The sequence below is a fragment of the Oxyura jamaicensis genome, chromosome 10 (genome assembly GCF_011077185.1).
Source record: "Oxyura jamaicensis isolate SHBP4307 breed ruddy duck chromosome 10, BPBGC_Ojam_1.0, whole genome shotgun sequence".
In the NCBI taxonomy this organism is placed as follows: Eukaryota; Metazoa; Chordata; class Aves; order Anseriformes; family Anatidae; genus Oxyura; species Oxyura jamaicensis.
In genome coordinates, this window is record NC_048902.1 from 14,905,153 (window position 1) to 14,931,824 (window position 26,672).

Below are 26,672 nucleotides of genomic sequence, written 5' to 3' on the forward strand. Positions count from 1 at the left end.
GCAGGCTTCAAGGAAGGAGCCTCCGTTTCTGAATTCACTCATACCGCAGTCAGAAATCGCTGAAGCTCAGAGAGAGCTGTGCAACCCGCCTGGTGTCTGAGGCTTTTTCATACAAGATCAGGTGTATTTAAGAAACAACCGCCAGCCAAGCTGCTAGCAGGCATAGAAGAATATTCCTAGAGAAAACCCTTCCATGCTTTTTGTCCCTAAAAAAACAGACGCACCCTTCTGCACCATCCTATTCCATTTGTATTGCGGGACGTATGCTTTAATCTAGAAGATAAAACGAGCACCCTCAGGGATGCCACGCAACCGACGAGCACTGCTATCAGCATCTCGTTCTCCAGCTCAGGCAGCCCACACGGGCTCCTCTGCAGCCCCTTGCTTCAGCCTCAAAAGCAGCATCGTGTACCTGTCCCGCCACAGGATGCAGGAGCCACTTCACAAGCTCGAGCCTGCAGCAAAGGCGACTCCCAGGCTCGCACCATTTCGCTAGAAGTCATCTTTCATTTTTTCAAATCAACACCGGCAGCTGAAAAGGGAAAGCTCGGCTGATAAACAGAAATCCAGAATGTCACCAGCGTAATTGAGTTTTTGAGAAAAATATTTATGCTGCGGCTGAATCAGAGTGCTCTGCAGCTGAACCCAGACAAAACTGCATCAGCGGAGAAGGTTTTGTGCCTCTACCCTAATTACAGCCAAACTTCACCCCTTCCCCATGCTGGCCAGGAGGATCATTGTGAAGCGCGGGGTCCTGCAAATTAGCAAGCAAGTGAACAATAAAATCCCCCCAAGGATAATGCATCACAAAACACACTGCGTTCATTTATTTTGTGAAGTGCAGTTTAATTACTTGTAAAAATAATGACTCCTTTGTATGGGCTCTCGCTAACATGCGTTGCTGCTCCGTATTTTGCTGAGTGGTACGAGTTGTGTGCCAAATTTCTGTGCGTGGATTATACAGCCTGTGCAGAAGCAGAGCGCAGAAAAGCGATTGTACAGCATCCATTGTGTTCTGACAGCACATAAATGATATATACTCTTGTCGTGGAATTTGGCTGCTTTTCTCTATTTTGAAACTCACTAGTTCTCCCAGCAGGGATTTTCAAGCCCTGATCCCATGCAACTGCAGAAAGCAGCGAGCACCAGGAAATGTCTGCTGTGCAAACAGGACACCTTCGTTTTGCAGCCACCGTCCCCACGTGCGAAGGGCTGTGGCGGTCCCCACATCACACAGCACTGCCACCACTCCGGGCAGCCCCGAGCTCGCAGCATGGCACCTTGCCTTGTCCTGGGCATCAAGAAGGGGCCCTGTGACTTCCAGCACCCATGGCTCAGGGCAGCCTGCTTGCAGCACTGCACACAGGTAGCACGGCTCTCGGAGCCACGGCCGTCAGATTTCTGCATCATATTTCCACCCAGAAGTCCAAGACAAAACTAACCATAATTCCACTTAACCCACGCAAGCAGTTTAAGGATTTATTAAAAGAAGGGGAGGCAGCACCTTGACGGTACTGAGGTTGCCACAGTGTCTCATGTTCAAAGATGAGCTGCAAAGGTCACCAGAAAGATCCCCTGGCTTACCGCAGCAGTGCTCCATGAATGAATGGCAGAGGGCAATGCCGTGTAACCCACGTGCTCATTTTTTTATTCCACCAAGCGAGAACTGCCATCCCACTATTGGAACTGGTTGTGAAATACACTACCAAATACACTGTAATAGCTGTTGTAATAGCTCTGTTTGCTTCCCTTTTCTTTTTAAATTAACAGCACTACTAATACTCAGATAGCTCTCTTTGCTGTGAGCTCTATAATCAAGTTTTGGCTAATTTAAATTTATTGATAGGATGCAAATTCTCCAAGGTAAGATTAATGATCTTAAGAGAACAGTGCCGCAGTTACAGGACAACTTGGCATATTCCAGTTTTACAGGATAGCCCGCAAGAGTGATGAGTATTTTCGCAGTGCAACTGTTGTTGAAATCACATGGTGAAAAAAAAAAGTAACACTGCCATCACCTCTATATTGGTTCAACGGTGGTAAAGAAGAGGTTAGAGCACAGTTCCTGTCCCACCCTGCACCTCCTTCTGCATCCCCACTTGGTTTGTGGATGGCTGAATTATTAAAGATGAAACTTCAATGCAATCACTCCAGCAGCAGATCTGATTTGTTCTGCCCCTAACATCCTGTCCAACAACTACAGAGGGAAGAGTAATTTACAATTTGTAGCATAAAGAAATGTTGCGTGAGAATGTAGACAACACAGAAGACTCCTAAACATGACATTGGGTCACTCAACATAAACCCTAAGCATCTGTAGATTCAAATCAGAAAAACAAAGTTAATAACGAAGCTTAAGGGGACTAGGCATCAGAATAACAGTCATGCAGACCAAATCTTTCCTTTCTACAAATACCCACCCCCCAGACTTATTTCTGCTCTTTGTCTTTATTATCTGCAGCTTTTAAAGCTAGTACTCCAAACACTTGCTGTTCAAAAGCAGCTTTCCATTTTCTGAAGGATTCCTTGTAAAACGCTGCAGTAAATGCTCATGCAAGTCACTGGCTAAGAGCTGGCAAGACTTGGCTGCTTCTCAGCTTCTGTTGTAAATACCTGCATAAATTTTTACCTAAATTCTTACCTATCCTGCTAGATGTTTATTCTCTACAAGACGCTGCCGTATTTCAATAAAATTGTTGTGGCCTTGCTTAACCAAAAACCTCCAAATCTACAAAATAAGAACGTGACAGTCCCAACCACCACCACAAAGCCTGCCAGCTACGCTCTTTTGGACAGCTGTACTTGTTCGAAGCAAAGCTCTTCCTCTTGTGTTTGCATAAGGTTAGTCTCAATTGGGCGATATTACAGTGATTCATGTTGGGCTCCGAGGGACTGCTGGAAACAGAACACTGTGCAGTAGAAAAGGAGAACCCAACACGGTTATTGCACTTACCATAAATGCTAAGGATGTGCCCCCGTTGCTTCTAGCAATAAAGGTAAAAGCAAAGTTATAGAAAAAAATGTCTTTAAGGGTAGAGTATAGCTCTTAGACACTCCTCAAGGATAAAGTAAAGGGAAGCATGACACGGAGAATGGAAAACAAGCAGAGTAACCATTAAATCATCCTTACTCCGTCAAAAGTTGATGTAACTTCTGGTAGCCTCTCTCCAAGGCCAGGCTCACGGGTGTAGCGCCTTCGTTGTTGTGGATGCTGAGCGCTCCTCTTCCTCCTGGCTGCTGGAGCAGAAACCATGTCAGCCGCAGCAGACCCAGGCGCACCGCGAAATGCATCAATGTCTCCCGAGGGATGTTCTCTGGGAATAAAGAAGGAAAAAGAAATAGGAATTTTCAGGCTGCAGTTGAGGTGAATGCCATTTCCCCACATCCTTGCTACTGGAGACAAGCCATGCACACGCCAAGGACTGCACAATGGCTGGCACAAAACTGGAGGTGCTGACAGCCAAAAAGCCAAGGAACCTAAACACTGCAGCACCTGGAAAAACATGCTCAGCACAAGCTGGCTGTGAAATCCAGGAGAGCCCAGTGCCTGAAAGCAAGGGACTGGCTATGGTGAGACTGACCGTGCTCAGGACCTCTCGCGTAAGACTGAAAGACCACAGAAGTCAATGTGAAAAGAACGGCTTCATGGGCAGCCACGACTACCACAAAGCTGCCCTATAGAGCCCAACATGTTTGGGTCGGGTTTTCTGTACATGCAACCCCTTTTTTCCCCCATGCCCAGGACCAGGTTTTAGGAATGTACGAGTTATGTTATTTAACGGGACACTGATTTGTCCCAGGGCATGAAGCAAATGAACTGCAAGTGAAGCACATATGCAGAGCGGTTATAAAAGAGAACAGTTTAGCCTCTCATATAGACATGAAAAAGTGAGGGTTTTGATTTCCTGGTTTCACTGTGCCTTAGACCAGCTTTTCTCAGCTTTCCACAGTAGCTCTGTAATTCTGAGTAGCAGCATTTATAAACTAGTAATCTCCTCTGCTGCTTTTTATGTTTAATAACCGTGACCTTCTAATTTGGTAAAAGTCACTCTTGAGCCTAAGCTTTCATCTCGGAAAAGTATCCCCCTCCTCTAAAAGCTGCAGCCCTGCAGCTTTGCTCTGAAAAGCTTCAACCAGAAATGGGCTCCAGATGCACTGCTGAAATACGGCACTAGCAGATCAAAGCGTGGTACTTCTGTAGGGAGGGCAAAAGCATTTGGGTTAAAAAAACTGCAAGAACTACAAATTTGTTCTTTTAATTAACAAAGGATTTTGGTATTGACTGGCAGCACCACCAACAAAAAAGCACCAGCTGGGTCTGCGTAAACCACGCCAATGAGCACGCTTGGTATAATACCTTCAATATCATACCGATGATTTATTGGGGCATTAATTTGGTCGCCAGCCAAGCCTATACAGTAGATTTAAAAATGCAAGTGCATAATGCATCTAAGATTTAATTAAGTATTTTTTTTCCCCAAGAAGCATGCCTCCAGAGAAATCATCTCTTCAGCGGGCTGTTGTTTTTCTTGCTCACTTTCTTAAGGGACATCATTAAGACCTTTAGTGAAAAACAAAGCAAAAAGGGGGAGTTCTGCCCTGCCTGACACACAGTTTTTCCCCACATTTTGGAGAAGAACTAATCTGTATTCAAGAACCAAAGCTTTCTGGCACCACCTTTCTTCCATATGACTCCAAATTGGGTTTCTGGGCTACAAACCAAGCCTTCCTCCCTAACCTCCTCTTGATTACCATAAAGCAAAACCATGCTGTCCTGAATACACGAGTACGTCTGAATGGAGGTTCCAGCTGATCAGGGGAAAAGGGAATAGCTGAGCTCACTAAGAGACAAATTCTCAGCCTGTGGGAGAGTAATGACAAGGATTTTGGTGTCAAATGCTATGGAGTGCAGTGCTTTAGAAATAAACAACCAACAAGGTAGTTAGTTAATCAACAGCTGCCAGTCTTGGCCTTAACGAATAATGAAAAATAACACACCCTATAGATAAGACATAAGGGAAAAACTACAGAGGAGGTTGCAAAAGGGAGGAAGTGTGGATACAGGTGGGACTTAAGTGGAGTGAAAGCAGATGCCCAAGGTTTCACTCGGGGAACTTGTACAAAATTCCAACATTAGCTGTAGGAATAAACTGGCAGTCAGCTAGCATAATTAAAGCAATACAACTCTTCCTGCTGCGGATGTAGGAAGCACAAAAGCACTTATGTTGGAACAAATGACTGGTGTCCAAATAAAGAACGTGTAGCACTGGTCTGACCGCATCTGTTCCAGCAAGGGAGCTCCTGCTCCTGCTCTAGCTGCTTTGTTGGAAGGGGACATCATCTTCCTCACTGAAACGGATACCCTCGCACCAAAACTGAGGAGGGCTGACCTGAAAAGCACAAGCACGGACTCCCGGATCAAAATCCTTCCTCCTCCTTCAGCCGAGAGCTGCACAGTTAGGCAGCGGCATCTTTTACACCCCAACTGATGGTTCACCAGCAAATCACACACCAGCTGCAGGCTTGGAAAGGTGTTGGCTGCTGCTCATCCCACCCCTGCTCCAGCTGGGTGCCCCTCCCTACCTCCCATTTCCAGAGAGGAAATGCCCCTCCCGATGTCCCGAACCTTCATGGGAGTTAAGCTGCTCGTTTGACTGCGCTTTTTGAACATCCCACCCTTTTCCCCATTCTTTTAAAACAATCTTCACTATTGTCAGGCTAGTGGATGCAGGTGGCTGGAGGTGTCTACAAACGCGACTGAACGGTCGTGGCACTGCCCCAGTGCCTCCGAGCAACAACGGCGTGCACAGAAGACGTGTACAAGACATGGCGTGTTGCCATCCCGAGCGTACTAAACACACAAATTCACTCTCCAGGCCCAGCTGAAAGGATCTGCCTGACATATAAACTGGCCCGAGGCCATCCTGACAGATGGGCATGGATGATGGCAGCACAGAGACGAAGTACTGCGCATACAACAACCGCGGGGCCCTGGGCAATGGCTTTAGAAGGTTTTGGAGTGTGCAAAAACTTGCACAGCTACAGTGAAAAGGCGCGTGCCATCTGGGGACTGGATTAACTACTAACATGCAATGAAAAATACATCTGCCTGTGTACAGCATTGCTCAGAACAAGCCAAGAGTACTGCACTGAGTACGGGAGTGCTGCGGGATGGAGAAGGGAGGGAGGCGGGCAGCAGCCCTCCAGCCACCCTACCTCTGAAGGGATGCAACTCGTACCACAGGACACTGGAAATTCAGCCAATGTTTATAGTGTCCTGGCATGGCGTAAAATGCCTGCTCCAGCTACGGAGAACAACAAAGGCTTTAACAAGCAATAGCCTGAGCTTTTTCTCCTACCACACGTCAAACATGAGCTTCTCATCTTAAAATGGCTGTTCTTTGAATGTCAGCAAGAAGGTTCTTGCAATTAGGAAACTGTGGAAATACAAGACACACGATACTGGAAAGGCCAAGATTGTTTTTGTTCCTTTCTCGTTTCCTAGTAATAGGCAAGAGTTGAAACATATGATTATTGTCCCATAATGGCAGGGCACTCTAATCCAGCTGGCAAAACAGAAGACTTTAGATGTATTATTTTTATGTATTTTTCTTTGCAGCTGTGACACATGAACAGACAGTTTATCTGGGTAACTAAGGAAAAAAAAAAATCTGTAGAAGAACATCAAATGTACTTTGCTAACTGTAAAGGATTAAAGTTTAAGGTGCTATTATCACTAAACAAAAAAGCATTGAAGAGGAAAAAAAAAAAGCAGTTTGGGTATGACACATCTGAGAACACAAACTGTTCCTTAGGTAAAAACTTTTATTTTAATCCTGATTAAAGAACAGTAATAATAAAAATAAACTATCCCTTTTAAAAACCTGCTGTTTATTTAGAGTTAGCCACGCCAAACTGCTCACTTTATCCTTCACAGGCTCAGACAGCTCATTGAGGACGAGAAAGCCATGGACGGGAACAGCTCAGAGTATCTCTCACTCATCTTCCTGGGATGGTGACCTTCACTTTTTCTCAGATGAAATCATGTGTTCTTGGCAATTCTGAAATCTACCATCAAACCTGGCCTCAGAACTTTGTTCTCTTTGTTTTTGGCTGGAAATGTTCTCAGTGCTCAGCTCAAACCTCGAGAAGCACAGGGAGCAGAAAGCAGAAACAAGCTGTCACTTTATGCCGAGGTCCTGCGTGAAGGCTTGAGAGACGAGTACCAAAGGAAGGTCAAGGCGAAGTCACTGTGTTTGGAGTTTCAAGTTCAGTTAATAAAACGATGTGTGGGTAATTCTTTTTTAGTCTTATAAACAATAAATTTTTCAAAGCACACCGAAGGATCTTCATGTCCTCATTCCCACTAATATCTAAGGGAACAGAAACGCTCTCATGCCAACGATTTCTCAGCCACAGACCGAGCAGTACATTTCAGACACTGGCTGAGCAAGAACAAGCATTTTCTGCCTCACATTTTCCACTGCAGAGGGCATTAAATTTAGGTATGGAAAAGATTTTTTTTCATCTTATCGAGTGCTGTAGCTGATCAGAGCACTTTGTGTGGTAGGCTCAGAAAAGGTCACGCCGATTTCTAATATACAGTCCTTTATCAGAGGGCAGAGAGAAAGGTGGGAAGCAGACTGGAAAGAATACAAAGCCCAATGAAAAGAACACTAGTAACTGTTACCCCGAAAGCATTCAAGAAGAAAGTGCAGGAGATGAGCAGATTAAAGCTTTATGTCAGAAAAACATGATCAGCCACATCTCCGTAACATGCTCCAGCAGAAAACAAAGTTAACTCCTAATAATCAATTTTCATTTTAGTTATTTCTGGAAAGCTTTAAAAAGACTTTTTAGGCTTCTCGTTTTTCTCTTGTTAATAAGGCCTCTTTTGTTGTTACTTTCTCTCTTCAGACGTTCTCTCTTTCTGATCTCTCATCCTGGTGGCCCGTTGCATTGTACACTACAATCCTACTGGTTTTGATGCAAAGTTATCAAACCTGCAACACGATCCAGACTATTCCAAACTGGGGCAAAGCAACTTCTTCTCCACCGACCTCCTACCTGGCGAGCTTTATTTCTTAAGAAGCGCGCATTGCACAGGGATGTTTATTATTCAGCGCTCCTGGGAAGCCGTACGTATTGAGGACGTCAGCAGCCGCATTCCTAAAGCCAGGGAGATGCTACGAGTTTTATCTAGTAAGATGGCCTCCTGGTTATCCGCCTGCATCTGCGGCTATCTCACAGCTCATCAAAGGGCCGGCTTCTCCCCGCGCTCCCAGGGGAAGGGCTCGCTCCCCCGGCCGATCGTCACAGCGCTCCAAAAGCACCATCTTGAAAAGCACACACCGCCAGAATCGTAACCACGGCTCTGGATTTCACCACTTATTTTGATGACTAAATTGAACGGACAGTGTTTCCTAAAAGACATTTTGAAAGCGATCTGTTTACTGCTGATAGCTAACTCAAGGATTAAGCTCTGTAAGCTTTTCATACCTGAGCCTTAGATCCTCCCTATTTTTTTCCTGCCTTTTTTTCCCTACTGCAACACAAACAAGCCATAATCATTACTTCTATCTCCAAATACTCTGTTTTCATTTTCCAGTTAGTTTATTTTCTGTTTAATAATTCAAAATAGAAAATTACAGTCCTGTGTTTATACTGCACATACCCTCAGAATACATATTAAATTTTGATTTCTAGATATAAAGTGTAACCATCTGTTTGGTTTTAACAACAGCCTTCCAAATGTCACTGGGAACAGTAAATAACCCTACCCTTAACAACAGTAATGACCACGTTCTTTAGAAAGTTGCAGTGCACTTGCAGTAATTAAGACTGACATGATTATACAGCACCTGAAAGTAATGCTGTGTTTGGAACACCATGGTAACAAAAGCAATCCCTAATTACAGATAGTCTGAGATACACTTTCGGATGCCATCTGAGTTCACGCAGGTTGACAGAGTATTAAGAGCAAAGCCCAGGAAGGGACGGTGCAGGGCTGGGGGAAGAGCAGAGAGCTGATGACAGCAGCCCCAGGGCAGCAGCATGCAGGGAGGAGGCTGGATACCCGTGCCCAAGGGTTCAGATGCTCTCTGGATTTGGAAAAGCCTTCACCTACCCAAGCAAAAGCCCTGCCTGGTCCCTGCAAGGCAAGAACATGCTGCCGCCCCAGTGACACGGCACCAGCTTGGCTGGACTCAGTGATCTTGAAGGTCTGCTCCAACCTAGGTGCTTCTGCGGCACTGCTTCCTCCATCCCCTGTGGTCTCAGCACGTGCCAGGCTTTCTTTCACTGTCCACATCATCCAACCAAATGGTCGTGAATCTTCTGTCTGCTCCCGGATGGCGTCAGGGAACTCGGGTGCTCCCACTCCTGGTTCAGTACAGGACCTGTACTTTTCTCTCCCAGTGTCCCATTACTGGCACAACAACAGCTTAGCATTCTCTACAGATACAAATACTTTGTATCTGTGGATAAACAGAAACTTAATGCAGAGTTACTGCAAGTCTTCCTGGGGTTCTTTCCTCAAAACTGAGGATTAAAGGCTTCTGTGAGGCCTTCTACAAGTAGCAAGTAGGAGGCTGCACCCCGAGTATCCCACACTGCAGGTGGGTTTGTGCAGAATGAGGAAAGTAAGAAATGGAGATTGGGAAAGCAATTTAGAAGTCAGATGTGCAAAATCCTCAGACCAAACCAGACAGCAAAAACATGGACAACAAATGCTGCTACTGGAAAAAGACCAAAACTCCACAGCTCCCTTCTCTGCTTTCCAGTCAGCTCCTTCCACACAGGAACAGAGCGTTGGTCAAAATGCCCCAAAACCCAGCTACACCCTGTGAGAGCCGGTGACACGAGGAAAGCTTGGGAATAGGCTTTATACATAGCCATGTATTTTAATGAGGAGACTTCTCCATAAAAAAACTGTTAGTTGGAAACCTTATTCAAGTCAAACCGTGACCAAATCCGAAGGGTAAAGAATTAGGAACAAGAAATTTGGGTAGGAGTATCATCTTCCCAGAGAAAAGCAAACAAGGAAAGCTGTAAGGTGCGACAACCACTGATAAACAGTTTCAGCAAAAGGATTCTGTTTTCTGAACTCGTTTTTCCATCAGGGATTCATGAGGTCCGACCACTGCCCTCCACCACACGAGTGTCGCTGTCGGTCGCTGGTAAGACCAGGCTGGGTATTGCTCCATGCTCCGGCTGCTGAACAAAAAGCTTGTCATCAAAGTCCAAGTCCTACAAAAACAGTCTGGGGATAAATGTGGCACAAAGGCTTCATTCAGAGCTTACTGAGGTTCAAATGAATCCACTTTTTTCAATGAATTTTAGGTGATGAACAAGGAAATGTGGTAACAGATTATTTTAGTCTTTGACATCGTTCCAGAGCAATATAAATTAATAAATACTGGTTTGGAGCAATGTTAATCAAATTCAATAAAATTACTGTATAGATCAATCAATACTGCTCAATGCATTTAAGTTGGGGTCAATGCGTTTAAGTTTCTTTTTAAGCAAAAAAAAAAAAAAGCTTTTGCTCTTTCAGACCTGTGAAAATAAAGCCAATGAGAATACTGTGAATGAAGACACAGTTTTTGACAATGCTCTGGTGACAACAAAGGAAGAAACGCTGATTTTATTTCCAATTTATTTTAATGGAAATGATGTCTAAAGAGATGACAAGAAATAAATGTAAAGAAAATATAGTGTGAAAGACTACTGGGATTATGGAGACCGAACAAACTTCTCTTGTTGAATGGCAACAGCTAAGTTAACTAGGTTATGGACAAAAAAAAAAGAAAGGTGTTCCACTGGAATGTTTGCAAATGTCCTCTAGCAGTTTTAAATAATTTTAGAGGTATTTTTAACCCGCAGCTGAAACAATGTGTTCTTAGCAATTTGGCTATAAGAATGCACCATGCCTTTAATCTTGAGCAATGGCAAGCCCTTAAAGAATGAAGGCCTTGGTCTGGCAACCAAAACATAAGCAAGCACACGATTCTTGCATAGCTCTGGTGCAGAGCAATCCTGCACTTTTCCTTATTAAGTGTTACTTCTAGTGTCTTCTCTGCCCTTTGGGGTGTGACAGCACTGAACTCGCTGTCCTCTGCTGGAAGATTTAGGAGTGGGTGAAGGAATCCCCTGCCCGGAGCCATCCCCTCCCCAAAATCCAGCACCAAGCTGTGCTCAACACCAGAGCGTGTACCCAAGTTCATCCTGCAGAAAGGCCACAGCCTACCTGTCTCTAGACCCCAGCCCTTCAAAATATGGCCTTTTAAACGTGTTTTACAGCAATGGCCACCTCCGAACAGTGTTTCCCCACCACGCTGCTGTGCCCGGAGAGCTGGCTGAGGCTCGCCGCTCGCTCCTGCTTTCAGAGGTTTTGCTGAACAGCAGTGTTTTGTTTGCAGCCCACAAGAGCCCATAGAGACATGCCAGCTGAGAGGCAGCACGAAAATCTTTCACGAAGGGATCTGACATTCTCTTTTGTTCTCATTTCTATAGTGTTTTCTCCTTCGAGAAGGTTACTTGAAGTATCTGGCAGTGACATTTAGCAAAATGGGAAATATGAATTGGGGGAACTGTTGTAGGTAGTGATGCAATGCAGGACGGGCTGGCCCACTGCAGGGGCACAGGCCAGAGCACGCAGAATTGTTCTCGTGCTCCCAGTTTCAATCTGTGCTATACTCTTTTTACTCTCCAAACCCCAAATTAACCCACAAGCACCACCAGAGAGGGGCGTTGTGTTTCACCACAGAGCAGCTTCTCCTAATGCAGTTCTCCATCATGAACCAGAGACATCTCTTCCACCTCGTTCCACCAAATTAGGGTTCCGTGACCAAAAGGATGATTATACATACAAATCCTTCCTGTCACAATCACAAGAATTCCCCCAAGTTCCCCGTGCATAATTAACTCACTGAAAACGAACCACCAGATAAATCTGCCTCTGGACAAAAAGCTGGTCAGGAGATGAAAACCAGACCAAGTCAGAAACAAACTGCCCTTACACGGTAACTTGTGAAAGGACTCGCTGCACGGGAACAGTTCAGAGCACCAGCACTCTCAGATGGAAGTTGCATTTCCTGCCATGGTGTGTGTTCCCTTACACGAGCGTATGCCTGCAGAAACCTCGCACACGATGCCAAAACGCTCAGCTCCCCCTCCTCACTGTAAGATGTACCAGATGCTGCTCGGGTCCATTAGCATTCACAGCCCCACACCATTGTGACTTTCAGGCATGTAAGTGCATGCTGAGCAAATCAGTGGAAACCCTATGGCCTGATTTCCCTAAGTACTCATTTTCCTAAGAGTAACCGAAGTCAAAAAGAAAAACTAGATCTCAGCCTTCCTGCAAAGTCAGCAACACTTAAGAGCTTCAATGGAAATGTTCATTAATTAACAGCGCTTTGCCAGTCTTTGGCTGTGTTTCCATCACTTAAACAAAACAGAAATGCCTGCGTTATCACAACTTTTTAAAATGCAAAAAGAAACATCAGGAAAATACTACCAAGTGTTTATCTGCTGGTAAACAGACAACAGTGTCAGAATTTCTATCCAGAAACCACTAAATATGATCACATCTTTGAATGTCTGCTAACACTGCTTCAGCTGCCTGCCTGTGCATTCATGTTTACAAAAACAGTCAGAGGAAAAGAAAGAAGAAAAAAAAATCCCACAGAAAACCCCGTCAGGGCAAGCAGAACTGCAGCCTCTGGGCTGAACAAACCACGTCACATTCCTCTTCCAGTGCTTCCATTGCTTTCCCCATAAAAGACAGGGGTACCTCACATCTACATTCCTTATGTGAAGCTGTTTGCCAGAATACCCCCCAAATTTACAGCAATAATTTGTACTCACTGGAAGTAGCCCCGCAGTGCCCCAGTATGGTTCCTTAACGCTCTCCTGTAACAAAACCAGCAGATCTCCAAGGCTAGGGACATGCTACAGCATTCCAAATGCTCCTGCTCTTCTGCTCTGCAGTTATCACAGACTTTGGGCCAGCACTGACCTTTATAAGCTCAGTAGCCCTCACTGCTGTGGTTGAGGGCTAACATCAGTCAGGCTTTCCCACTTCTACTCTTTTACTCACAAAATTATCCAGGCTCACTGTGGGGAACATCTGTGTTCGCTCAGACGGCCGTACAACAAGAGCTGCTGGACGAACCTTTGGGGTGCTCGCACTCCAACTGTGCTGCCCGCAGGCAGCCAGCCAGCTCCTCCAAGAGACATTAGATGCATTTTGCACACATAGCATCCCTTTGCACCTGTGCTGTAAAACCAACATCCATCAAAGTGTCGAGGCTGTGACACAAGGCTAATATTCTCCAGGACACTACGGTTCCTACACAGACCCATTTCTTTCAGGAAATCTGAGAAGCACGATGCTGATGCACGCATAGCACTGCAAAGACAAAACCCCCAGCCTGGGTGGGTGTTACAACACTGACTTCTTACCACAGCATGCCCCGTTTTATAGCAGAAGACACAGAGGAAACACCAGTGCCTTCTGCATTTCAGGGTGTCTGAAGTGCAAAGCACAGGACGCAGAAGATGCAGTAGGACACGGGGAACATCATGCCCCACCTCTGTGCACGAAGACCAACACGTATTTTGAAAGCCACGTAGATGGTTCCCAAAGCAGATGACTTTTTCCCTCTCTTCCCAGCCCCGTCTCACGCGTGTCCCCATGTTCCTCACCGTTCAGGGACTGGTCTGCTCCCAGCACGTTCCATTCTGCCGGCAGCTTCAGGTGTCGAAATGCCAAAGCCACTTTCTCATCCAAAAAGTCCACATCGGCAGCGGGTGGCCTTGACCGGTCCAAGAAGCGGGTGAAGATGAGTGCCTGCTGGTTCCCCGCACAGGTGGCCAGAAACTGGGCTGCGTCGTAGGCTTCATCCTGGATGAACTGGAAACTCTCTTCTGCCACGACCAGAATGGGATGGCCTTCTTTGGAGGCACAAAGTACCACCTTCACTGTCTCACAGCAGTCATGGCCTGCAAAATAAAACCAAGGGAAATGGTGTCAGAAAGAGAATCAGACATGTTCTTTATATTAAATCAGATAAGCATGAGTTTCAGAAAGTCACAACTCTGTATTAAATGCTTTCTTGGGAGTTTACATATATTTGCAGAGACAAGTATTTCTTGTAGATCTTAAAAGGAAAAGATATGCAATTCCTCTCGTTTTATTTGTTTTAATATAAATCCACAAATATCTAAGTAGCTCTGATTTGACCAGACTATTTTTGATCAGCTACAAGTACATTCAAGAGCACTAGGTAATTCATGTAAAGATTTGGCCAATGCACCAAGGGAAGTTATGGTCCAACCAGCTAGATTATATGGTCAGACAAGGTTTTCTCTTCCAGTTCCATAGGACTCGGGAACTCATCAGAAACTAGAACCAAAGTGCTGTGAAATTGCCCCAAAAGCTGCCCCAGCACTTGGCTCGGAAGACAACCACTGCGATGTCACCTAACGCACAGACCTACAAAGCAGCAATCGCTAAGAGGGCACAGCCTAAAACACATTAGTAAAACTAAGCTGCTTCTGCTAAATAAAAACCTGGAAATGGCCACTTGCCATATTTGCCAAACGAGACGGGTGGAAGCTCGGTAGCTTTATTTAATTAGGGCAGGGGAAGCAAGAGAAAGGATGCCTTGGCGTGGCAACAGTTTTAACTGACCCAGAAGCTTGAAAAATAAAGTTTAGAGGAGGAAAAAAAAATCTTTCAGCAATTTAAAAAGGAAAAAACATACTATGTGCCCAACACAGCCAGCACTGGCAACTGTCAGACGTGCCCCTTTGATAATAAGGTTCGTGTTTCAAGCCCACCGTGCGGCACAGCTCCTTGTTCCAGTGTCAGCCTGACATCAGCGCTGTTTTTGCCAGAACAGCATGGACCCAGCGCTAATTACTGGAAAAGCTTCTTTTTGCCCATGACCTCAGCATCCTACTACATTCATGAAACCCGACTTAATTGAATACAAAATGACGATTTATTTTTAAAGGCTTGAAAATTCTATTTAAGCCCCTATTTGTGGTCAGTGGGAAAGTTTCTTTCTTGTGTCAGGGCCCTTGGCCGTTGATTTCACTGACAAAAGGAAAATATGTCCTTAAGCTCTGCGGCCAACCTTTCAAATCTGTTCTGAGGCTCTTGGCACCCGTACAGGTTTGTCTGCTGAAAGAGGCGATCCTGAAGTTAATTGAAAGGTCAAAACTGCTATTAGGACACTGTGGGCAGCACCAAAATTGTCTGAGACGAGGCTGTGCGGCTTCCTAAGGAGAGCAAGTGCAGCTCGAAATGTATCAGAGATGAATGATGTGAAAGCTGAAGGAATAGACAAGCTAGTGCTGATGTTACAACTAAGACTAAGGGTGAGAAGTCCTTTTTTTGCGGTTCTTTGGAAGCTGTGGCTAAGCCTCACTTGGAGAAAAGCACGGGATGTGGTGAGTCCTCGCATCCTAAAGCAGCGGGGACTTGGAAATACTGGACACGTGTTCAGAGTTCAGTCCGTCACCAGCTGACAGGACAGGCAGTGGCAGAGACCTCTGTGGCCCAGAGGAAGTCCATGCACAAACTCCATCTGTCCTCACAGCAGAAACCTTGAATACTCAAGGCAGAATGTGTAATTTGGGGGGAACTTCCCTTTAATGCAGTTCAGAACTCTACATCCCTCCCCCTATACCTTTGTGCTTTGCTCATCTTCCTTTGAATATCACAATCAGGAGCCAGTAAGACTCACTAGCACTTTTTAAAACCTCCACAAAACCCCGAGCTGTACGCAGCCTGAAGAGCACCGTGCTATCCTACGAAAGCTGACTCTAGGGCTGTGAACTTGGCTCTCCCTCATGCAAAGCAGCGCAAGTTCACTAGAATGCGAAGTAAAAAAAAAAATCCTAATAAAAGATTGCCTAATAGCATGAGAAAAGCTAAACCTTTGATTTTTATTTTTATTTTTTTAAACTATTTTTCTCTATTCCCCTAAGAATCCCATCTGCAAAACACCCTAGAACACAGCCCCTCTGCCAGGAAGCCGGCTGTCCTTCAGGACTGGAGCTGGAGGCAAACACGGCCAGCTAGCAGTGACAGAGAAACACAGCAGGACGGTCGCTTCCTTGCGATGAAGCCAAACACCCCTTCCGTGGGGCAGCAAGAGCTCAGTCACGACAACAACTGGAGAAACCTCAGTCAAGAAATGTGGTCTGCTTAAACGGGCACAGCTGAAGCGCCAGGCTGGCAGCAAATTTAAGGGAATGCAATTTAGGCGCCTGCAAAATGAATGCGGGAGCATTCAATGTGACACAAGCAGAGGTGACAACCTCTCCTAACTCCCACCAGCACCTAATACAGCCTTGAAAGCGAGGTGACAGAGCCGACAATCCGTGTCCATCTGATGGGATCAAACGAGCATCCCACTGAACCCTGGGGAACTCTTCTGAAGGTCAACCCCTCGTGAGGCTTTGATGTTCTCCTTCCCTACATTGAGGAGATGTCAGGCTCGGGGGGGGAAGAGTCTGGGACAGGTTCTGACTTTGGCAAACAGTTCAAATGAACGAGGAGCAATTAAATAAGATTGCTCAAGAGGTCTCTGCCCCCTGCTTTGAAACAGCTACAGGGACGTTGAAAGCAAAAGGCCCGAAGAGCCGAGTGCGCGCACGACCTTCTGCATGACCCGCTGGTGGGGCTGGGCTTTGTCCACATCAAAGCCCTGCTTCCTGTGCCTGGACCAGCAGCTGAACTTCAACAGCCCTTTTCCCAGAGCACGTCGAGCAGCGTTAGAAGAAATGAGCTCAGCTTTCTGGCACTCTCAGGAGATAAGTGGTTATCATCTGCACAGCAAGCCCAAAGCTGTTTTTACGAGGTTAAGTAACTTGCCCAAGATCAGTAAGAGCTGCAATGGAGGCTATTGCTCTGAATTGTCTCCTTTCTGCTCCAGCGGGCAGACAGCGGGGTTTTCTCCTAGCACGGGGTGCCACAAGCATCAGGGTGCCGGCTACCCGCCACTGCGCTCCCCTCCAGGAGTGGAACAAAACCCTTCTGACTCACCAGAGGTGAAAAACCCGGGTGCGTCAGGGAGAATGAGGAGCCTATTTATAGGTTATCTGTAAAGGTTTGCCTTTTAGAAGGCTGCAAACGCAGGGGGCTGAATAAATCATGTACGTGGGTGCACCCACAAATTGCAAGAGACATCTCGGAGCTTTCGAGCACGACTGGGTTTGCAACGCTGTACAAGGGCCCTCCTGACTGCCTCCAGGCTCCTCCAGAAACCCCTGGCCAAAGGAGCAAAAGCAAACGGTTAAATCCTGAACACGGCCACACTGTTATCATCCAGCAATACTCCAACCTGAATTTTAACTCCTCCAACAAACATGGCAGAGTTTTTACCACGCTGATGTCGCAGGCTACATGCTGTTCTCTGCTTCGTACAGTTTTTGCCACAGTACGAAGTTACATCACTTCTGCGCTAGCCTAACAGTGACAAAAGTCAAATCACCCACCCCCTAATTCCTCCTCTATTGCATTTTACCCCATTTCTCCTTCTCCTCAGTTCGTTGCTCCAAATTTAGAAGCAGTTGACAACTCGGAGCCTTTCTCGGCCTTGCCAACAAACTGCAGGAAAAATACAGAAATTTTAAAACTTTCCAGTCTATGCAGCAATGGGCGCAGAGGTTGCTTCTCTCATGATAAAGTGAATTCCTCATCTTCACATAAACCCATACTTTAAAAATTGTTTAAAGCAAGACAACAGCTCTTCAATTATGGAATTCCTTCCCAGGCCACTCGGTGAAACTTGCTTTGGGCAATGCACAACAACAAAAAGCGAGGAACGCGGGGTTCTGGCCTCTCTGTGCTCATCCCTCTCAGATGAGATGCATTGGTCCGATAGCGCTGCCTCCTCCACGCAATAACATTGCAAAATCAGCAGGATAAAAGGTGGAGGTTGGGAGCTGTGAGGGCTTGGCAGACAGGTTAATGTATGGTCACAGACCCGGCCGGCCAAGGGACACCGTGTCATCGACCTGAGGTGTGGTTAAAAGGGTGGCAGCGGGACCCTTAGCAGGCTTCTCATCACTAAACGAGGCACACATGGAGACAAAACATTGTCGCTGCTAAACAGAGCTCTTACTAAAACATGATTTCATTTCCCACTGCTCTGAAAGTGGAAATCCTGTCCAAACCTCCTATTTTCAGAATTCACATTTGAGATAGCAGACAATGGGCCCCCAGCCTGGGCGGCTATTTAAAGCCCTGCTGGAAGCACGTGTTTGGGTTTGCCTGGTAGGTGGCTAAGGACCACTGTGCTAATTGCATCCTCGGAGTTGCCATGGTGGGGCTGAGCCTAAAGACATCTCCTAAGGAGGTTTAAAAGCAGGACAGGGAAGACAGGCAGAAATCCCCTGGAATAGCTTGTGTTTGCATCCACCAGATGTTGCCATCTGGTGGCTCGCAGACAGGGAAGTCAAGGGATCTCTCTCCTATGGCCATCTGACAAAGAGCTCTTTTCTCCTTCTGAAATCCCAAATTCTGGTTCTGAAAGCTAGAGCCCCCATTTGAAGTGTGTAGGGGATTTACAGTGACTTTATTCCCCCTTGCATCCCAAGAGACCTTATGAAATACATAGGCGCTGTACCGCTGACGGACGGGAGCCTTTTTTTTTTTCCACTTTAAACCCCGTGCTACTCATATGGAGAGTGCAGAAAGATTATTTTAAGGTCCTTTATGCTGCAGAGGTTCTTAAAAATCTGTCGAAGTGTAAGACCCCACACATTACCTCATAAATAATTTCAATGCAGATTCAATCACTTTTTCCTGTGACTGATGTCATCTCGAACTGGCATCATTTCCTTTTAATTGCGCTGCCTAGAGCAATTAAGTACACCAAAGAGGATGGACTGCAAAAAAGTCTTCTTGGCTACACTGCTTTATTCTATTTTAGGTGTTTTTTTTTGTTTCATAATTAAGAGTATTTTAAAATCCACAACTGGTACTGCCAAGTGGTCATTTGTTATGCAAGTTGTTTACCCTTTTGGTCTACCAGCACAAAGATTGTAATTCATGAAATATAGCTTTTTCTATGAAAAGTTGTTTCCTAGGGGAAAACAGAGTCTGTGGTAGGAGAGAATAAAGCATGAACATATGTAAAGGATTTCACAGTAAAATAGAAGTTTGAAATGAAAATACTCCCAAACTAATTGAAATTAATTTCAGTTTACCCTTTCAACTAGCAGAAAGGAAGGAAGGAAAAAACAAAGAGCTATATGAATTCAGAACCACAATACATAAATAAATAAATAAATAAAGTCAGAACCTGCTTCTCCACCCGAGCTGCACCCTGGACAGAAAGCTGCCTGGGACTGGGCCAACTGGAGCTCACAGGAGGGTTTTGGCTCTGGGGAAATGGCTGGCAGCCGGGCACTCTCTCAGGACACCTTGTGCCTCTGATGCTTCTCCTCCTCCCCGTTGAAATCCAGGCAAGGATCCCCTACCTTTTGAGGTCAACCAACGGGAAAAGAGGTGTAGGTGTTACACCCAGAAGGCTCGTGGCCATATAATGCATCGCAACAGCATCACACCTCGCAGAGTCACCTTAGCTATTGTTTCAGTGACTTGGCTTACAGATGCGCTGTTCCTTCCTGTCCCTGCTCTGATTTCGAGCTGCTGCAGCATTGCATTTATAGCACCTACAGTACCTGTCTCTCCCTATTTTGCTCCACTGGGCTCCCCTGTGCTTCCCAGCCACCACTCTTCTAACACAAATCAAACCCATGTCAGACGATGCAGCCAGTACAGTCGCAGCATGCCAGCTCACAGCACCGCGAGCTTTTTTTCAGCGAGCTCCTCCGAACGTGGCTGGGGAAATTCTCCCCAAATCCACCCGACAGCTTGCTGGTCCCAAGCTGCCCCCTCTGCACGCTACGCCTGGGGCTTTTGACTCACGTGAATGGGGATGAGGTTGTTCATATTCTCATTTTGTTTGCCAGACTGTGCTCTGAGGCTTCATTTATTTTTGTTTTCCGTGGGGGAAAAACTGTTCCAGAAGCAGAGGCAGGAGATGAGGCTGCTGCCTTGCAAACAAGTTTCACTTCCTTGCTTTGACAGACTTTCTATACCACCATGTGCCATTTGCTTGGCTATTCAACGTCTCTACTGCCCTCCCCACCCTGCAGAGATGCTGGAAAGAAAACTGTATTAGTGATTACAACAGGCTTAGTCACTACAGGAACAAGGACTGCATCATTTCAGCAGCAACAGCTTAGCCACAGCAGCAGAGGTGCTATCACTTCTCTGTATCCTTCCCTGCTTACACTTTTGGTATTTTCTTAATTCCCAAAACGCGGTGGCCGTGCTTTGGTAATTAATGACATCCATAGGAGAGAAACAGCCAGTGCCACCGCATCTCCGTCTGCCAGGCAGATGGACCTTAGCAGGGGAAGTGCCCGATGAGAGAGCTTGGAATAGTTCTGCACAACCACTAAGAACCTCTGGTAGAGAGGAAATCTTCTTAAATTATGGAAAATTTGAACCAGATCATTTGGAAATTGAAGCATCTTAATAGTCACCGTATTTTGCAATAGCAAAATCAGATTTTGGTACCTTTTCACCAAGGCAAACAGAAGCTTAGTTACAGGATACAGCCTGATTTGTCCTTAGGTTGGCAAAAGAGCTATTGGAAGCACACAAAAGATTCACTGCCCAGTTCTTGCAACTCTGTAGCTTGTTTTGATGTTTTACTTATGAACGATCAGATCAGCTGAGAACCTGTTTCTTACAAGGGGAAACTATTTCCCCTAAATTCCTGACACAGCCATAGTGGGGCAGGATAACCACCTGTAACCACCCATCCCATCTGTCAGAGCAAGTGCAAAACCACGGGTGTTATTCCATCCCTTGAGTGATTTCTGAATCTACATTTAGCTACATATCCAGGTACCTTTCTCAAGGCACTGAAGCTGAAAAGATACACACCTAATTACCTATAAAGGATTAATGACTATGCTGGGCTCCTCTCAATGTCTCTACTAGGAGCTGCTAAATTCTGTTGATCACACAAACAAGGCAGCAAACCAGGACACATCCTACATCCCTGAAGCCCCTTGGGTCCAATCCTTGCCTCCCTTTTTCCGACAGTATGACTCACAGTCCCACTGCATCCGCCGTGAGCATTTTTTTCCTTATTTTTATGTCACTTTTATAGTCTTTTCCTGTCCAAAAGACTCCAGTACACGTGCACCTGGCTATCAGAATACAAGGTGCCTTCACTTCAAGCTCGCTGCTTGCAGACTGACAGATGCATGTGGTAAACTACACTCCTGTAAAATAACAGCACAGTTTTTAATCATCTTCCCTGCGCGGGGAAAGGCACCCAGAACTGCACACGATGTTCAAGAGATGCTCTAGAGAACGCTGCAGAGAAGGGGCACAGCCACCCCATAAATTCTTGACATGAGCCATGGGAAAACGAACGCCCGTTCTCTCTCCTTATAAATTTGTGCAACTCCTTAATTATTAAGGCACTGATCGTGGGAGGCTCCACGGCACCATCCCACGAGGAGCACTGCCAGGGGCACACCATCAGCCAGGGAGCCACACGCTGACAGAGGATACAAGCTAATTACCAAACAGAGTGCAAAATCTAACGTCTTAATCGAACATTTTCTCTGCTCCCATAAATTTACAATCTGATGTCCTTTCTTTTATTGTGAAATAAAAAGCTTATACTTGCGCAGCACCATTAACTTTATCCATCCGAGTTTAAAGCTGATGATAAAGACAGGATAAGGCAGAGGCAGGTTGCTCCAGTAATTATATAAAATGCTGCAGTCATTTGACTGCCGTTGTATGCTTTTCTTTAGGTAAGCCTTTCAGGAAATGGAGAATTTTCACATGCAAAAATCTAGGATGTATTCTGACAGCTTGTATTTCCATTTCATTTTCCTTAATTTCTCATCTAAAACCACCTTGAGTTGTTGAGATTTCTTTTTTAAATGTGATTTCGCTTTGAAAGCTTTGCTAAAACATTCTACTTAATTTTGGCACCAGATGTAATCAAATCATTTCCCTTTCTGCTTCTTACACCCCCATACTGCACCGAAACTACTGATAAAGTCAGAAACAGAAAAAAAAAATCAGTCTTTTGTCTTTACATTAGCTTTAGCAGAACGCCAGCTCCCCTGTAACACCAGGTCCCCGAGGGACTTCATCCAAACCCCCTTGGGGACTGTATGTAACGGTGAGGCCTTGGGAAGAGGATGAGAGAAGAGCCTCGAGGCCAGAGGGGATGCAGAGGAGGTTTGAGGCGGGCTGGTGGAGGGGCTTGGCTCACTTCTTACAACTCAGCCCTCCCTTCATCCTCCGCTTGCCCCTCCAGCAGCTGCAGCATCCCAAGGATGCGCGACTCCTCTTGCTGCATGGAGGTAAAGGCAAGCTGCTCCAGGCCAGGAGGTAAAAGCAAGCAGCTCCAGGCCAGGAAAAGGACGAGGTTTCGGTTAAAAGCTGCCTGCAGAATTTACTGGCACAGCACTTGCTGACTGCCCGGGCTCGGGTGTTAAACAAGGGCTGGGCTCCCACACACCGCCTCTTGCTGATGGCTAATCCTGCAGCGAGGTCAAATAACGCCAGCCGTGAGTCACCACAACCATCTCCAAGGCAACTGGCTGAATTTACGATGTAAACACGCGATTACAGACCCACTGCAGGGTGCAGGAAGGAGAAGGAGGAAGAGCTGGGCTGAAATAAGTCTTGCTTGTATTAAAATCAGAATAGTCGGTGCTGAAGTAACACTGGACAAACACATCTGTGTCAGCATGACAAAATGATTCTCTCCTCCCAGTTTGCTTCTCCTCAGCGTCTTCTTCACCACTGAAGGCTTTTTTATTTTTTTAAACTCAGGTAGTTTCTCCAGAATGAGGTATTAGAACAGAAGGTGTTACGCCACGGTAGCTTTACACCTAGGATGTCACCTCTTCCCTTGCTCCGGCTGGCAGGCACACGACTGCCTTTCCTTGAGGTCCCTGCTCAATATTTGCCTGATCTAAACTGCATTTTGGGACAGCGACCTTCCTTATGTTGCATCCCACACAACAAAATCACAGCTCTACTGAAACCAGAAAAAAAAAAAAAAAAAAAACAGAAAAGAAAAACCCGCTATAAAACAAGGAACAATTGAGAGCAATCACCTCCCTTCCCTCTGATTCAGAAGCGGAGTCAGATTTCCCACCTATTCGGACTAATGGTGACAAAAAGGGCCCCGGGAGCCCGCCCTAGCAGCCCCCTTAGGTCTGGGGCCAGCAGGACATGGGAAGAAGCAGTGGCAGGGGATGAGGCACGGCCACCAGCCAAGCCATGGCACAGAGGATGCCCGGGCAAATGCTTTAGGAAAGCATTACTGCTGCCCGGAAATCCCATGAAGTGTTCTGGTTCCTTCGGCGGCTGAGGACGAACACAGCATCTTTTCAGTTCCTTTCTTGGCAATTCGGCCGCTCGGGTCCCTGCGGGGAGATGAGGTCACCGCCAGCAGCGCTGCTGCAGCCCCAGCACGCCCCAAGCACACACGGGCTGCGAGTCGCTGGGAGAAAACAAGCGGTGACCTAACCCACTGCACCGGCTTCCAAGAACCAGAACTGTAAAAAGGCTTCTCTTCCCAAGCAATAATAACGACCCCGATAGCACAGAAAGGGCCGGAAATGAGCAAACGGGGTGGCCAACTCTTAGCCGCTAATCGCCAGGAGGAAACGTCGCATTTCGTTAGCAAAGCCCTGAGCCCAATCTGTGCTTCACGCACATCCCCTAAAACAAGTCACTAGATAGATTTAAAAAAATAATCACAAAACCAAGCGATACACTCAATCACATCAGCTATGCTGCATGTAGTGAAAATGTCAGACGCTTTTCTCACACTCGGATCAATGTGCTGCATAGCAACAAGTCAGAAGGAAAGGTTAATGGCAGGGACCGCAGCCTGGAACATGCCCATTCCCACGGTCCTGAAGTCACCGAAGGGAAACGCCGCGCTGATTTGCTTTGTTTTGCTTTAACTGCACGAGGGCTTAAAAAGAGTGGTGGGCTTTAATGTGAAAAACCACTCTGTCTGAGCTCCTGGCGCTGGAGTGATGGCACCAAGCACCGTGTGTTTGATTGCCCCTGCAAGAAAGTTTCAGAAGTGCTGTGTTCGAATGAACTGCGTGGCAGGGTTTCAGGGAAAAGGGCTGTGTTTCACCAGGCCTATAGTAATGAACATCACCACATTAATTAAGCAGATCCTAAGCACAGATAGATCTTAACGATCTGCACACCGCTTGGACAATAGCATCTCTAACCTTGTAAATGAGTCCTCCAGTATCTTGCTCACATTTTAAAATCGTTGGTTTTTACGGTGTAAATAGAACTTTGTATTTTCTACAATAGAACTCCACAGTTACACGTTCAATAATTCCCACCTCAGAGTCATTAATTCTAGTGAAGTCAAGCAAGAGATCTTTAAAAGGCAAAAGCAGAAATCCAAACCACACATCCTCCTCTCGATGTATGTGCAAATGAGGAAGATGACCAAAACATTTAAATCCACTTGAATTAACCAGATATCGTGGATGGATCCACTGCTACGCAAAATAAGGCAATTGTTTACCAGGAGAAATTGTCTCCAGGCTCCCAGGATTAATCTTTCTTGTGCTTGTGCAGTGTTGGACAGTTGACCCAGTGAAGACCAAGTAGAAAACTACATCATCTTCAACTTTATCTTCCTCAGTCAGCTGCACAGTAATAACAGAGTCACCCTAGGAAAAAGAACAACAAAAATGTTAGGTTTACATTCGCAAGAACTGCATGAAATAAAACTTCTCTACCCCCAAGGCTGCTGATTTCTGTTCTTGCACTCCTTTCACATGACTTGGGGCCCATCCTAATTTTCAGATATGCAAGTCAGCCTTAGCATGCCTCTTAGTCAGGCTATCAAGCATTATAGGCAGCCAACCAGGCAGCAAATATGTCGAGCACAGCTCTGGGAAGAGATACGTAGAAATCTCCGGGGTATGTTCAAAATAGCAACTTAACATGGGGAAATCATGCCGTTTCACTGAAGTCCGACTGACGCACACCCCACACAGGGTCTTTTAAAAGCACAAACACACATACACACGTCCCCCTACAAATACTCAGCTAAGACAACAAGACAGGCTAGCAGCCTAAAATTGCCCATCTTCACAAATTTGAAGAAATTAATTTCTTTATTTGCTTCCCCTGCCAAGCTAGCCACTGTGCTGACAGCTCCAGCATGACCAACTCAATCCCTGAAAGCATCTCATCCTCCATCAATAAACACAAAGGTATGAAAGGTTTGCATCCACTGAGGTTTCTCCACACCTCCAAGAAGCAACGTGGACACAAGGACACCAGCAGGCTGTCACAGCCTGGCAATGAGCTACAGCCAGTGGTGACTGGCCCATTTCTGCAAACTAGCAAGGGCAAGATTACTGCAGCATTATTGCATTATCTATTTACTTTATTATTTTTTATTATTACTTTATTAGGCCTGCACATGAGATAAATATTCCTGCTTAACTTCACGGAGACTTATTTCAGCATCTAAGAGCTACTGGGAGCAAAAACGATGTACACAGAGGGCACGCACGGTCATCACTGCTAACCTAGCACAGGATGTGATAAATCCACCTGCAATTCCTACACCTGTACGGATAGCCAAGGAGCAATATCCAACAAACTAAGCTTTCCCTGGGGAAGGGAAAGCAGGGAAGGAGGGTGGCTTGCAGTTACTGCAAGCATGAAGCATGCGCACTTGATCTGACAACCCTTCTTCCATCTGCCCGAAGAAGAGTTATATAAATTACAAGACGCTGTCGGCAACAGACTGGGAAGTGACCTTCTGCCCCATTTCCCTCAAAGATCAAAACCAGTTGGATGCCCCAGTTTTACACCCCAGCTGCGTTAGCCAGCTCTCGGCCGCCACGCCGTTCAGCATATGGCTCCAGCTGCAAATCTGGAAGAGATTTTTGCAGTTATTATTTTTGCAGATTATGTAATTCTAATTTGCATAGCCAACAGAACACGCATGCCACTTCGTTTCAAACCTTCGCCTTGATATCACTCAGTTCATCCCTTCTTTGTCAAATAGAATTACTGAAGAAAAATCCAAGGTTTCCGAGCCCCCTCATGCACCCATGCCGCGGCAGCATCGCTTCTCACGCTCTTTTTCAAGCCTCCTCTGTCATCTCCCCCCTTCAGCTCCTTGCATGCCCCAGCAGTTTCCCCTCTCCAAGTTCGTGCCCAGTTCTCCTCCTCCCACCTGCTACCTCTCGCCAGGGGCAGCTTTGCACAGAATACTGCTTTTGATAGAAACAAGGTTTGTCAGGGCAGGTGCAACCAGCCTCCGGTCTTAAATAAAGGTACGGGTCAGCCTCAAAAGGAACAAAACCATGACTTCCAAAGGGTCAACGGAGCAGGGACTGCAGAGGTAGAAACCGAGGTTTTAGGAAGGCGCCACATCGTAACACCGGACCAGACTTCCGTTGTCTGCATATACACGGTGTAATATACATTCAGTGTTAAAATAAAAACAGGTGCAAACAGAAATGAATCAAGCTTTAAACTCAAGCATGACCAGTTCACACGCTGAGCTGAAAACTAAATATCCCATTGCAAG

General features: G+C 46.0%; 1 protein-coding gene across 10 annotated transcripts in view; it reads right to left on the reverse strand.

Annotated features, from left to right (window-relative positions):
* Positions 1–26,672, reverse strand: part of AKAP13 (A-kinase anchoring protein 13) — a 205,697-nt gene that overhangs the window by 115,697 nt on the left and 63,328 nt on the right. For all 10 annotated transcript variants that reach the window (XM_035335274.1, XM_035335269.1, XM_035335270.1 and 7 more), the window contains exons 5-7: positions 24,642–24,789; positions 13,711–14,007; positions 3,131–3,314 (exon numbers count right to left, since the gene is read on the reverse strand). In XM_035335274.1, the coding sequence (XP_035191165.1) occupies positions 3,131–3,314; positions 13,711–14,007; positions 24,642–24,789 (629 nt within the window). The remainder of the gene's footprint in view (positions 1–3,130; positions 3,315–13,710; positions 14,008–24,641; positions 24,790–26,672) is intronic.